This window comes from Rissa tridactyla, chromosome 12, assembly GCF_028500815.1.
Source record: "Rissa tridactyla isolate bRisTri1 chromosome 12, bRisTri1.patW.cur.20221130, whole genome shotgun sequence".
Classification (NCBI taxonomy): Eukaryota; Metazoa; Chordata; class Aves; order Charadriiformes; family Laridae; genus Rissa; species Rissa tridactyla.
The window spans coordinates 2,950,755-2,966,048 of NC_071477.1; the positions used below are offsets into that span (position 1 = coordinate 2,950,755).

Here is a 15,294-nt window from a genome sequence, read left to right on the forward strand (position 1 = left end):
TGGACATTGGCTAAGCCTATTAAGATGCGATCAGCTCCAGGTAGCGTTTGCTCCGTTACAGAAGCCGCTTAGTGAAAGCAATTATAAAGCACTTGGAGAGGTTTAACCAATTAAAAGAATATCCTTCAGTCTCCCACAGCGGGCTGGGTGATGCCTCCGTAAGGTGGTTTTTAGGACATGAAGTCAAACCACCTTTCTTTCTGAGTGTCTAAGAATTTTAAAATGATGATTTTGAGGTCTCCGCATTTCTTTGGTACTCAACAAATGCCAAGTATTAATGAAGTATCCATGCAGCCTACATCAATTTCTGCATTAATAAGTTCCCTTCAGAACAAATGTTTTGAAGAGTTCATCCATTTCTCTGCAGTGATGTTCCAAATCGTAGCCGTTTGAGGAGGAGAATATTGCTGTGAGATTTAGTGTAACAACCCCGTTAACAAGAATAACAAATAGCAAATACTTTGCCGCCACAAAACACAAAAGAGCACCAGTCTGAAAATCTCCTCCTTAAACAGCTGTATTTTTAAATTCCTATATTCTAAGGAAATCAGATTTGTCCATGAATCATTTCTTTTGCAAGAAAGGAGCTAAATTCGTGGCAGTTTGTATCCATAATACGAAGTCTGGGCAACTCCAAGTGGAGTTCAGCAAAACCCCTGTGACATTACGCGTGAGTAGAAGCCGAGTTTAACAGCTGAAGTGTCACACTGAAATTCGGGAGGATAAATTAGCTATACAACAGTTGTATATATTTCCCGGAGACGTTTGTACGCGTGGGTTTACTTTACAGCCTGCCAAGACACACGAAGAGAGCGGTGTCGGAGCGCTCTATAAACACCCGCCGAGGGGCCGAGGGGGACCATGGCCGCACCTCTCGGGACGGGGAGATTCTTTTCTCTCCTCTCCCAAGACGTGTCCCTTGGCTGGCGCCGGGCGTTTCGACCGGGATTCAGGCTCTTGTGGCGGCACCTCTGATGACAACGCGAGGGCCGGTCACGCCCCACAAGCAGATTTTCCAGGTGTTAAACCCTGGCCACATGAGTGTTTAAAAAGCTAACTGATGTGTTTTTAAACATAAAGGCTGGCCAGGGTCTTAGTCACCGCAGAAGCATGCGGTAAATACAGCCCAGGGTCCCTCTGCAGCAGAAACCGTTCGGGGAGGAACAAAGGACACGTGAAACTCAGAACTGGAGAGGAAAGAAGAAAGGAGCCGCAGAGGATGCCCGGGGTATACCCCGTCTGACCGAATAAAAAGAGCCTTGAACCCGGTGAGGAGCAGACGGGAGCCCTTTTCTGTCCTTCAAAGCTTAAATTTTCTTTCTCCTTCCTTCTCCAAACACCCGGACATCCCTTGGGGGGAATGGCACAAATGAAGTTTAAATGTAATCGAGCAACTTCTTTCTCTTCCCAAAAATTAATAATCTTGGAAGGAAACTGGAGAAGACACCCCCATTTGCACTCTGTCATCAGGGACGCGCTGCTTGGACCCTGTTCGTGGAATAGCTTTTATCCTTCATTTTCTGCCCTGTTCCTTATGGATGAAACCAGTGCCAGTGGACGATTTAATCACCAGCATGAGCAGGGGCAGGAATTCTCATCCATTTTCAAATCTGTCAGCTGAAGCCATTGAAAATCAGGACTGGAAAATATAATCTGAGCAAAATACATTGGGTTTGCATGCCAATTTTTTTTCTATTCACTCTGCTGTCTCGTTGCCATTAACAAAGAAGTATTTAGGGGAACATGGCTCCTTTCAAGGAAGATAGCATCTTCTAGCCCTTAATCCAAAAAAGAGACTGCAGCAGGAAAAAAAGAAGGAAAATGGTACAGAAAGATAAAAAGCAGATTGCTGGCTGCTGGGAATGGAAATTGAGGAGTCAAATCTAATGTTTACACAGCTCAGTAGCACGTGTGAGAGCGCAGGGGAATTGTATCCAGCAAATGCTGTGTGTTTTCAGTGGTGTCTGAAGGAGCTGGGGGCTCTCCAGGCCCATTGCTATTCCCAGTTTCTCCTTCTTCGCTCTCAGACTGGTGGCCCCAGTCTCTGCTGGTTGTTATCGACTTTTATGGAAATCCTTTCTTCTGCAGCCTTGTGACCCAAATACCAGCATAAGCAGTTTTAATTTTACTAGGCTCATACCCACCCTTGCAGCTCCCATAATCACTAGTTTGGGGCTCGCTGGTATAAATATTGCCTACGACCTGTCAGGTGATGCATCGTGTTAATATAAACAGCTCCTCGAGGTTTAACTAGGCAGAGCCAGCTACAGCTACACTTGGCCCAGCTCTTACCATCTCTCACATCGAACGGCACGGTGACACTTGCTCCCCTTTGTGAGACTCTCTTGTAATGGCATCAACTAAATAAGTGTATAAAACCCAGGAGCTTTGAATACAGACGGTCTGTTTCTCCAGAAATCAGCATTAATGCAAATCCCTGACATGAGCCCCATAACAGTGTCAGATGTGTTATTCTGCCCCATCCCTGGAGGGGTTCAAGGCCAGGTTGGACGGGGCTTGGAGCAACCTGGGCTGGTGGGAGGTGTCCCTGCCCAGGGCAGTGGGGTGGAACTAGATGATCTTTAAGATCCCTTCCAAACCCAACCATTCTATGAATGTATGGAGCGTGCATTCCTTGGGCAGTGTTGGAGACACACGGCGCTGATGAGCTGAAATGCAAGAAAAGGCTGAGAGCTGATGTTCAGATGGGTCGGTACTTACCCAAAGAGCTCCTGCCTTTGCTTAGAAATCACAGCGCGCTGTTCCCCAGCTGTATGAGTTTCAGCTCCCCTTGAAATGCAGAGAAAAAGAAAGAAATTGGCCAAAATGATCTGAGCAAAACTATCAAGGAAGGATGGTTCTGAGCTTCTCTGGACGTCTAAGCAACAGCCGAGGTGGTTAAAAGAGGGAGCAGCATCTCTTCTCTCCCTCTCCTGGAGTGAAAGGAGGAGAGGATGGAGGGATGCCCTCGCCGAGGGCTACTCCAGAGCCACAGGGCTGTGACTCAGCACAATTCCAGAGAGGACAGAGGAGTTGAATTGAGGGGGAAAACACCAGCCAAGTGCTTTGCACTGCAGCAGATCCCTGGGGTCCTGCGTGAGTCGGCAGTGGTGGCACGTTACCCATCGCCATCCCGGTGCTCCAAGTCACGCTGAGCCTCAGATGGTCCCAAATAGGGATGGGGGGCTTAAAACCCCTCCCAAGCATGGCTCCCGTGCTCAGTCAATCCACCCACCGAGCAGCCGCCGTGGTCTTTTTACACACATGGATCTGTTGCTCCGTGCTCACGCTAACCCAACGTGAGTTTTTCGAGACGTTGGCCCTGGAGAAGGGCTGTCTCCCAGCCTCAGCCACAGGATACGCACAAGGTAAAATAAAATACACAGTGCAATCTAATATAATTTAACTTCCAGGATTGCTTCCACATCCAGTTTAGTTTGAAAATCAAGACTGGCACAGTTTAAATCTTCTTTTGCACAATGAAAAAGCTGTCATTCAAAATTCATGTTTCCCTCTGCAGGATTTCCCGTGCGATAAACAAACAAGGGCTCGTCCTGCACCGCTCCTCCTTCCTCTCTCCCCTTCTCCCTTGGGATGCGCTTCAAACAGGCAGAGAATACAGCCATTGTATAGAAATACAAATAGAAAGGCACAGGATGGAATAATTCAGGTTTTAATACACATTTAAATTTGGAGTTTGATTTAGAAGGGAAAAGAAGATGCAGCCCGGTGGAAGGACCATTCCCCAGCACACGAGGGTCGGGGTCCCCTCTCCGCTCCCCAGCCCTGGGCTGATCCGCAGGTTTGATGCCTTATTTGCTCGAATGGGGGAAATATGAGAATTTCGTGGAGCGGCCCTGCTGCTATTAAAACTGCCTTGAATTAATTAGAAGTGAGGGATGGGTCTGGTTTGTTTATAGTTCAAAAAATAGAGGCGGGAAATCTCCAACCTCACAAACACCATCCTGGACAGTTGCCCCCATCACACGTTGGGTCGAATCCTTCCTCTGCGGTGCTCAGCTCCAACAGGCCGACCTTGACCCACCAAAGAAACCCCTGCGTCAAGCCTTTGATAATGGAGAACACCTCCTAGGAGCTGATAAAAATTGTAAAAACTCATTGCAGCAGCCACTTTTCCCAGCATTTGTTTGACAGCTCATCCCTTTTGATAAGCATGTGCTCGGGGAGGCACAAGACAGCAGCTAACGGCACCAGGTGTCTTGGCAAAAAGGACGCTTTTTGTTCTGTATTAGGCGAAAGTTAACACGTTCCCGCGGTTCATATTAATCCCTGGGGAGGGGACCCAACAGGGCAGGATGGCCACCCTAAATCTGCTTGATCCCTTGCATGATAAAATTGAAACATACGGATTAAGGGTGACAAATGCAGGTCAGGGTCTCCTAATCTGCGTGGCAGAGGCTGGTGGCACAGACCCGCACAGCGTGGTACCCAGCTGGGACTTCCAAATCAGACCGTCAGTGTCTCCAGTGCACTCAGCTATGTGTTTAATAGAGTTTTAATTGCAGAGTGATTGCGTGTGATATGGCAGAATTACCACAGATTACTTAATTGACTGTTCGTTTGCTGAAGTCAAGCAGATTCTTCTCTCAATATGTGTTTTTGCTGCTCTAGATCCCTGCCTCCGTGGTATTTGGCATGGCATTGTCTGAGCAACAGAAGCAGAGATCCTTTACAGGGAGAAAACCACTTCCATTTAACGTGTTGGTAAATTTAACAGGCAGATGTGCGGGACTCCTGCAATTGGCTGTAGAAAGAATCCCGATCCTGCTGTTCTTAAAGAGCGGCATGCAGGGTAACAGCTGGGAAGTGCCAGTGCACGGACCGTTTCCGCAAAAATTATGATGTGCACAAATGAAGTTGTGTTGGGAGCCATTTGAGAAGCTGCTTTCACAGCCTGAAAATCCAGCGAATCCTGTACAGGCACTGGGAAAGCAGATGGAGTGGAGCTGTGATCTTGGCCTGTTCCCTCTGGCCCGATGCTGATGGATGGAGGGGGAGAGGCTGGAGAGCATCGCTTCTCCTCCGGCCCCTGGGAGGGATCTGCTGGGGAGCCGCGGGTGGAGGGCTCCATGCCGGGCAAACCAAAGGTCCATCTGACAGACAAATTCATTTCTGGAGGTGGCCAAAAGCAGGTGCCCAGGAATGTGAACGAGCAAGGCAGGCATCCAGCGCTCCCGCCGGGCTTCCCGGTGGACCTCCCCACTTCTCCTGTGCCACGTGTCATTCAGGGGCTGTCCCCACCGACGTCCCAGCAAAGCTCCTCGGGGCAGGATCAGACACAGGTCAAACTCATTCACTTGATGGCGCCTGAAGAGCTGCAGGCCGTCGAGTGATGTATTACCTCTGCAATTACAATGGCCATATAGCAGCCAAAAATATTCAGATTGAAATAATGAATTCGCTTGGACAAGAGAATAAAAACAGAGCCTCCAGCCTTCTTTCCAAAACACGTCCCTTCAGTTGCCTAAAACTTTATTGAATAAATGGCATTTGCAGCATTCCTGGAAGACGCTCTCATACACCGTGCAGGCTGATGCAAAAAGAATATAACCGTTTCCCTCGTTAGTTATGTGTTTAATAAGAGAGATCGCACATGGAGTTGAAGTAAGGCAGTATGGAGCTGGACACCAGGAATTATTTAATTTCTGTACAAATCAGGCAGTGACGCTGCTAGTGATGACACCCACAAAAATAGGGCACACTTCACTCGCCACTCGGCTGCTGAAGCCTCCTCCGTGCCTCTTGGCTGAGTAACGGTGATGGGGAGATGCCACCACAGCCAGACTTGCTCCTGCTGGACCGCGTTTTTCAAGGGAAACACATCTCCTGCATATCTCCTCCATGAGCTACGGCATAGTCCCCATGGGATGACAGCATCTGGGTTTGGGTCATATCCACTTAAATATTCCCAGGCCCAAGGCAGAAGGAAAAGCAGCCTTCGCCTCCACGTGCCGAATCCGCATTGCACTGGCCGCGCGTGGCTCCGTAAGAGAGCTTTGCTGCTTCCGAGCCCTTTGCAGGTCACATAAAGGACAAGAGTGATGCGGCCCTTATTCTCTGTAGAGCGAATTTGGGATAAAAAATTAACATAATTATTTTATTTAGCCTTGATTTTCTTTTTGTCTTTTATTGTGTTATGTTTTAACTGAGATTTCTTTATTTCCTGCTAGGATTCTGCCAGAATCCCATCATTTCATACAGAGGTTGAAATGCATATCACAAAAGGAAACAAATCTTTCCCTCGATTGCCTGATATATCTACTTTTTAATCAAGATTGACAAAAGTACTCTACCAGCAGCATTTCTATCCTTCAGAGTTGTTGCATTTTATTTTCCATTGTTTGACGTCCCTGGGCTAGAATCTGGAAAGGAAAAAAAAAACCATATCGTCTTTCTCTCCTTACCCTTTAATTAGTCGTTTTTGTTATGGCAATGTCCGGACCCAAACCTCCTGTAATCACTGTCTCAGGTATTGCACAAGCGCCGAACCAAAGGCCAAGCCCGGCTCCTGGGGCTGTTTAATGACCCCAGCTCCGTGGGGACTGCGGCCAGTGGCTCCGCGTAACAAACTAATGGGATTAGCGTGTTCCTGGCTCCCTGTCTACCTGGATGAAAAACACACGCTGACCGTCTCTGCCAGTGCTTCGGACAAAACACCCGGTGCCACAAGGGCATGAAACACAAGGACAGATGCCAATACAGTTTTATTTAAGCCAGCGTCTGAACGAGGCACCAGCGCTCCTTCATCCGTGTCGTACCGTCTCTTGTTTGTGTCTCCCTGCCCCCCTGCTTATTGCTATTTTCCATTACTTCTGTTATGCTTGTTTTTACCGACATTTGCAGGCTGGTAGTCCCTCAGGGTTATTAATTTTGCACAACGGCAATAAAAGAACAAAGTGGGGCGTTCGGAAAAGAGTTTGTAGCCATAAACACTGCACAGACAGGTGCCTTTTTCACCCCCGATGAAGGATTGCTCACGAAAATAACGGGCTTTTTTCATGCCTTGCAGGTGCTGTGGTGATTGCCTTCGTGGTCTGCTGGCTCCCTTATCACATTCGGCGTCTCATGTTCTGCTATGTCCCCTCCAGTCACTGGACAGAGTGAGTCACAAGGCGGGGGACGAGGTCCCCCCCTGCCAGGACGGGGCTGTCAGGGCATCCACTGGGGGATGGAGGTGGGGATCTGGGCAGGGATCTGGGAGCAAAGGTGTTCTCCACGCGAGGGGTTAAAGCCTCAGCCTCCTAATTGTTGTTTTGATCTTTTCTTTTGGATTTGTTACCGTGTTTGCCAGACAAATTAAGAATCCTAGTTGTATCATCTTGTTATGGTTTGAGGAACCCACAACAACTTATTGGCGTTTAGACAATTACTCTGTCGCCTGATGACCACTCCCAGCACAGGAAGGGGAATCAGGAAAAAACAAGGAAACGCAGGGGTTGGAATATAAATAGATTTAGTAGATTAAGACTAAATAATTAATATTAATAGTACTAAAGAACGAGTATGTAAGATATACAAGGACTATCCCCAGCCCATTCCCCAGCAGAAGCCGTGCACTCCCCGCAGGGACAGCCAACGTGGGACCCTGCGAGCGCTGCGGCTGCGGGAGGGAGGGAAGGGCCTCAGGGCTCCAGCACCGGGGCGAGGAGCGCTCTGGACCGCAGCTGTCATAGGGTAGGGAGAAATCCTCATCAAACCTTCTAATTTACATTGAATGTGACGTTCACGGTATGAAACGATCCTGTTGGCATTTTGGGTCAAGTGCCCGGGTCTCGCTCCTCCTCATCCCCACACCCGGTGAGCTCCAACACCGAGACCTTGAAACCCACATCCCATAGCTGGCCATAAAGTAAATATTTTCACAAATTCAGACACTAGAGTCTTCTAAAAATGCACTTTTCCCTAGCATTAGAAGAGACCTTATTGAAAAGCGAAAGTACTGAAAGAGGAATGAATCCTGTGTTGCCCAAACTCCCGAGGACACGCCGAACTCCCCCAGATGTGGGTGGAGGCAGCATTAGCTTGAGCCGAGACGCAGCAGCGTGGCCTTCCTTCTCCTGTGGCTGCCACCACAGCCTCCCCCCCGTTAACAGCGGCGATGGATATTCGCCCCTGACAGTCCTTGATGAAATGGCGTTGGGACAGGGGGGTTTGGTACCTCCGAAGTGGATTGCTGTCTCCGTGGCGGAGATATCGATCACCGGCCCAAAGACGGAGCAGCTCCCGTCAACACACAACTTAGCTCCCCGATGGCACGTTTCCTTAGTGACAGCAGAGATTACACAGGTGGGGAAATAGCTGTGCTGCCTACTGAGTCTGGGGCAGGTTATTTACTGGGGTTTGCAGGGAGTGGATCAACATTAAATACCAGCAGTTGCCGCTGATGAGAAAAACGTCCAGATTCTCAGAGAATGCAGGGATAATTGCACGCCGACGCTGAACGCACGTGCGCTGTTCACAGATGTGCAAGGGCACACAAAATGCTCCGTGCAGCCTTTCTGCCGCGTCGGGCCAGGTTGCTCTGCAGAGCAGCCACAGAACTCATTATTCATTTTAAACAGGAGGCAATTAAGCATTAATGCTGTCTGGGGATATACACCCAGGTAGCCTGAGACGCCGGGAGATGTTCTCAGTGAAAAACAGGTCTTTCCTCCCCATAGTGTTCCATCCCTCTTCTCTCTGGGACCGGCTGTTTTTCCTGCAATGAACAGGAAAAGAAAAAATCTACAATACCAGAGCAACTATGAGACATTAAAATTTCATAACCTCCAAGCACAAAAAGAAATAGTAATTTACAATATAGCAGTCTACTGAATGGAATTGTACATCCATCCGTAGTAAAACCCAAAACCTCTCTTCAATCGGGAAAACAGAGCTCTAGGCGCACGCTGGGACAAACTGTTGTTTGCTTTCCTGTATGAAAAGCACTTAAAGCAGCAATCATTTATGTAACGACTGCGTTTGCTTTGAGCAAGAGGGGTAGAGAAGTCTGTCTGCAGTTAGTGTGAATTTATGCATGATGGTTGCATTCACATTTAATTTTTTTTTTTCTTCTTTTAAAAGCCATGAGCGATTTTAGGAAAACACTGAGTTCACAGGCATATTGTGAATGGTGAGCTATCAGTATGGTAGCTAATCAAGAGCTCGCAGCACCTTGACGTGTTCATTTATAAATGCATGTGCCTGCCCCTGAAGAAGAGAAATTTTTGCTATATTAATTCCTCACAACTCTATAGAGAAACTCTCTTTGTAAGAGCTGGATGGGCCATGCGGTACTTGGCAGTGCGGAGGGGCTGTGGAGGGATTGGTGATGTACTCCAGCACACGTCTATTCATCTTCTGCTAGACAGTGCTCAGACTAACGAAAAGGTCTGCAATTTCCACTGAGATAAATAATCCTGGGGAACATCTTCCTGAAAATGAGACCCGTGTTGTTTATAAACCCTTTATCAGCTCGGAGCTGTTGATCTCTGTTGTCCCAAGGAAAGATACTTCCATAAGAAAAAAAAAAATGAAAAAAATTAATAAGGATTTTCAACAAATTCTAGTTGAAAACATCACATTGTGATGGTCGGGATATGTTTCGAATGCATGCTATCACCAACTTGCCGCAGAATAGCGAGTGCTATCCCAGATTACAGACAAATCCCAAGGCAGGGACCCACTGAATGAGCTGATGCAGCCCTCGCTGCCGGGGGCAGGAGGGACCTGCATCTGTTACCGGATCTTGGCTCTTCTGCAGGCTTTGTAGACCAGAACTGCAGCCAGAAAAGTCAAGCTAATGTATATGCATGACACGGAAACAAATTTCCATCTGGCTTCTCATTTTCAAGCATGTCTATTTTCAAAAGATAAAATGAATGTACGAGGTAAATATCACATCCAGACCCAGGGCATAAATAAGTTTTTAACTGTTAGTGATTGGGGTAGACCTTTGTAGAGACACTTGACCTGCTCTTGGCCAGTCCCAGTTGAAAACAGAGATGTTTTCTGGTGGCTCACGCACCATTGGTCAGCTCATGTCCCGAGAAAGGTTAGCTCATGTTTTTCTCACCCTTGTGGCTTTGAATTATTTCAGCTCTCCACACTCTATTTAGATTTTTATCTTTCATCTGTCCTTGCAGTTTCCTTTTCAACTTCTACCACTACTTCTACATGCTGACAAACGTCCTCTTCTACGTCAGTTCGGCAATCAACCCCATCCTCTACAACCTGGTGTCTGCAAACTTCCGTCAGATCTTCCTCTCCACACTCACACTCCTGTGCCTGCCATGGAGGAAGAAGAAGAAGCGACTGGCCTTCACCAGGAAATCCAACAGCATCTCCAGCAACCACACATTTTCCAGCCAGGTCACAAGGGAAACTACATACTGAAGCCAAAGGAGGAAGGGAAGCGCGTTTCATGGTGGAGTCAAAACTTGAGAGAGGCCTCTGTGACTTTCGTGCATGGTCTCCAAACTCACGTAACACAAGTGTGTTTAGCAAAGTCATTTTTGTTGGAAAAATAGGCTTTGTGTTGCCAGTAACTTTGAGGTTATTTTAAAGCATTGGCCTTGCCTCTTGTGAGTAATGTCTACACGTTTTGTAACTTCAGTCTGGCATAAATCCAGCTGCGGTGTTAACTGGGAAGCCAAAATATGTTAAACTTAGGCAAAACCATACTGCATTTCATCCTTTTCTCAGTGCAGAGATGCCATGTTCCCATCCAGGGGTTCGAGATCACGTCTCTTGGTGGCACCGAGCAGAGAGTCTGATGGGGAGAAAGCAGTTTTGAACAGAAAGGGATGTTTTTGGAGAATGGACATGCTCATCTATGGGATGTTCAATGAGTGAAAACTCAGGGAGCCAGATGGTTGTTTTAGAAATATGTCTGAATCATGATTAATGTGACCTAGGTGCTCAAGAGAGCCACTCTGGCTCCTTGAAATTAAATAACAACAGATGATGCCTTACCTAGATAGGGGTGGCTGTGGCCTGGGAAATGGGAGTCATCTTTTACCTTAGGGCATGTCTAGTGCCTGGCACAGCGAAGCCCCTCTCTCGCTGGTATTGGTACTGCAACACCAATACATTATAAAGTCTCTAGCAAAGAATGCAGAAACTGTGCCCAGCTGGAGCGCTGAAAATGAACAGAAACGGAAAATCTTACTGTTGCCGTACAGCCAAATGCTATTTTTTACCAGGGAGAACAGTTAGCTGCCCTGCATTGAGGTGAGAAAACTCCAGGCTGATGAGGGCTCCGGGCTGCTGAGATAAGAGCAACCTGCCCCAATTCTGTGGGACCTTCAGATTTTTCCCATTCTTATTCCCGTTTTACTTGTTTCCTCACCATTTTCACAAGGCTGACGTCTCATAGGTTATATAAGTTGCAGGCAGCAGGGCCTCTCGTTTTACCTTTTGTTTTATTTCTTTTTGCTACCAGACCTGTTGTCACACTGATCTGCACACACAAATCTTCAGATAGTGTGGATGAAGAACACAAGAAGGTTTAAACTGGGGAGCCTTAGCTCTTAAACACCTCTTTTAAGGAGGCAGAGGAACAGAAACAAGACCTGAAAATTCTCTTTGAAATTTCTCAGCTGGCCAGGACAGGTAGCGCGAACTTTTCTCCCATATAGTTCCACCTCTTACAGCCCGCTATACGATGCAGCAAATTGCTCTAGAGCCTTTAGCACCAGAAATCACAGGCCTCTGGGACAAGCTAAAGGGCTTTCCCTGCTGTCACATCACCAGGTGGTGACCTGCATGGAGCTGGAACCAACCAATCATCCTGTGCAACCTCTGCTGTGGTTTTGCTGGTGGTGACCTTGCGTCCCCTTTCCCACCACGCTTGACTGGGAGAGCAGGGCTTGCCTCTTTATGATGACAAACTAGAAGAGTCACTTGGCTCAATTCAGCTTTCTGGGCTTTGCCCATACCCTCTCACTCTTAAGCTGACGAGCACACTTGGTACGTAACAGAAGTCTTGATGCTGGAGATGTGGATCTGGCCCCAGTCAACCCTCACACAATGATGGAGACCCGTTACTGACCCACTGGGTACCACTGACTTCTGCTAGAGGTGTGGTATCCCATGGGTTAGGCCCTATGGGGCTCAGGGCGTAGAGAAAACACTTGTGGGGCGTTTGCTGTGAGTTTTGAGTTCTACTTCCAAGGTACTTGGAAAGTACTTGGAAAGTATCAAAAGTAGATACTTTTGAGTATCTACTTCCAAGGCACTTATAACCTGGCAGTTGTACAGAGCTAGGTACCATGCTAGAGCGGGCTACCATCAGCCATGACCTCCAACCGCATCTACCAGGGATGGGAGATTATTTTAATGCCTAGTACAGAACCACTCCAAAAGAAAGGGCTCAAAATATTAGTGGGGGCTTTAGCTTCTTCTGATTCCGCCAAACTGCAAGCTCTGTCCTGTCATGCCTTCTTTTAATTTCTTGCCCTGGTTGTATCAAACAGAGGGCAGAGATTGTATTTGACAAAGCGCTTTTGTCGCTCATGCACAGTTGACTCCTCTTTGGCAAGAAAAACAGGTAATGGCACACACACCAACAAAAAAAATATCAAAAAGGAGACTGGTCTCTTTGGAAGGAAATCTGTGAGGAAGCAGCGATTGTTATCTATGTGCATGTTAGAAATGGCTTGGGCAGGTTGGAAGAAGAAGGTCTAGAAGACTTGTACATACTGCCCTGTTGAAAAGTCCAGGTATGATGAGCAGAGGAAGAGGAGTCTTAATGTCACACACTTAACATTGGCCTTCCAGGCAAGGGACTCTCAACGTTTCTGGAGAGGACCCAAATTTTTTAACTTAGCCTCTAAATCGAGTTAACAGCTGGGAGGCGGTTCCTGAAACCTCCCACGGAAGCTGTAACTGTGCGTTGCTTTGACTTTCAGTAGGATTCAACATCCTGAGTGTCTCAGTTGCTTTGGAAATGTTAAACATTATTAATATACTTGTTCAACACCAACCTGCTGAAATGTGCTTGATTATCTTAGAAAACACTGTACAAAAACTGTTGTTTCACGTAAAATGCTTGGCTTAGATTTTCCTTACTGAGATACACTGGCAGCTTGCAGAATATTTGATCGCAGCTCAGAGAAAGCGGTCGGTTTGGTTTTGATTTGACATGAAAATGGGAACAAGCTGGAGTAAAAATGAACTTATCATAAGCTCTTTCTGCAATGTTTATTGGGTCGAGTCCTGAAGAGCTGACTACGTGGGGGGATTTATCCACGCGGTTTGCTGGCTTCTACACCTCCGTCCCTGCAGTTTCGCGCAGGAGCAGACCTGAGTCTATGGCCTTAATCTGAGATTGCAGCTCAAAGCTACCTCTTCCACGGGCCAAATCTGACTACGTTGAGCTGAAAAGTGTAGGTCACAGCTGATTTCATCCTCTTTCCCCTCCTCGCCTAGTTTTGCTATATTTGACCCAGAAATTTAGTTCCCTTGAGCACAAAGAATTGCGGATAACTCACTGCAAGACCCCATGGTTTTGCAAAGGAAAGCATGATCCCGTAGAGAAGAAAAAGGTACAAACTGCCCAGTCTATACCAGAAAAATGGTTCTTTCCATGCCTTTTAATGACTACTAACCCAACAAGGTTTAGCTTTAAACCTAATCAAGTGAAAGTGGCTTCTGCCATTAGAAAAAACGCGTACTCCCATCCTTTGTATTCCTGTCTTGTCTGAACTCCCCGCTGGGGCAGAGAGGTGAGCGTTGGTGCGGCACGATGTTAATCTATGCAAATTTCCAGTAAGTGTTCTGAACTGTTTTGTTTTAACTAAAAAAAAAATCTGTTGAACCCACGGAGGTGAAGTGCTGCCGGAAGGATCCTGGGAAATTCCCATCCGAAGAGAGTCTATCTAGTGACCTCTTCAAATATCATTTTGAGGTTTCGTTTCTCTTCAAAGCATTCTCGTCAGGGCCGTCCATTTGGCAGCGCGTGCAATCAGATTTACACGGTCTATTTGGAAATTTCCCCCCAGACAGGACTTCCTCACTTTTCTCTTTTTTTGCAAAGCGCGCGAGACCTCGCTTCAAAAACTGAATGGCGGAGTGGTGTGAGGAGGGTTAGCGGGACACGTGCCGTACGCGTGACGATAGCAGGACCTTTTGCATTTATAGCATCGAACGTTTAGCGAAAGGCAGCCCCCAGGTGCGCTGTTGCTGCCGGCAGCTCCTGCTGCAGGTTTGAGCCCATCCTCTGCGCGGCTCCGTCGGTACCTGCCCTCGGGGAGGGCACGAGAGCCCTGGACCTTTCCCGTGCAACGCCGCGAGTCTCAGTCCGGTACCTACCTGGTGGTGACGTTTGGTGGCTGCTTTAAACAACGCTGTATCTGCTTGAGCTCCGTCCGGTTGTTGACATTACAGCTCAACGAGTCCTTCTGCTCACAGTCTGGATTCGTTTCGTAGGAAAACAGAAATCGCTAACCCAAAATTTCATGATGCTGTGTCCTGGCTGTGTGATCAAGAGCCCTTCCCCAGCCGTGCCACCTGATAGTCCCGCACATATTGTATTTATGGCAGATATTTTTTTAAAGCGCACCTTTTTTTTTTTTTTTTTTTTTTCTCGGAAATACAAAACGTTGATGTGCTTTATTTTCTGTGGCCTGTTGCGCAATGGGGAAAAAAAAAATGAATGTTAAAAATGTGTCAGCGTCTCCTTTGTAATATTTTCTGTGACAAAGGGAAGGAAGAGGGTGTGAAATCCTTTTGTGTAGCAATGGGAAACTCTCTTTCAATGTAACGTGCTATTATTGATACTGTATTTACTGAACAAACTGTCATGAAATGGTTACTTCCCATTATAGCCTTTGTACTGTATGGTATTTTATTTTATTTTATTTTGACATTTATGGATCCTAAGAAATAAATATCCGAATTTAAGGCTTGGGCTGGTTATGCTTGAAATGGCAGCACAGGCTCTCTGGTTGTGGTCTGAACTGGTGAAATCCCATTGACCCCCTGAAAGGGGGTTGTAGCAGGGCGGGGGTTGGTCTCCTCTCCCAAGGAACAAGCAACAGTTTTCACAAATTCAGACACTAGAGCCCTCTAAAAACGCAGTTTTCCCTAGAATTGGAAGAGACTTTACTGAAAAGAAAATCACTGAAAGAGAAATGAATCCTGTGTCGCTCAAACCAGGACACTTGTCTTGCCTGCCTGCTTTCCCCCTGTTTCCGGCCAAATGATAAAGACGACGTATCTTGGCCATTATTCCTGCAGTGGCTTTGCCCAGAAAACTGAGCAGATCAGGGCTTTATTGCACTGGGAGCTGTA

The 15,294-nt window shown here is 47.1% G+C and overlaps 1 protein-coding gene across 1 annotated transcript in view; it reads left to right on the forward strand.

Moving 5' to 3' along the window:
* Positions 1-14,891, forward strand: part of NTSR1 (neurotensin receptor 1) — a 61,036-nt gene extending 46,145 nt beyond the window's left edge. Inside the window, exons 3-4 of the mRNA XM_054218416.1 lie at positions 7,031-7,121; positions 10,146-14,891. Coding sequence (XP_054074391.1) covers positions 7,031-7,121; positions 10,146-10,395 — 341 coding nt within the window. The 3' untranslated portion in view covers positions 10,396-14,891. The remainder of the gene's footprint in view (positions 1-7,030; positions 7,122-10,145) is intronic.
* The last annotated feature ends 403 nt before the right edge of the window (positions 14,892-15,294 follow it).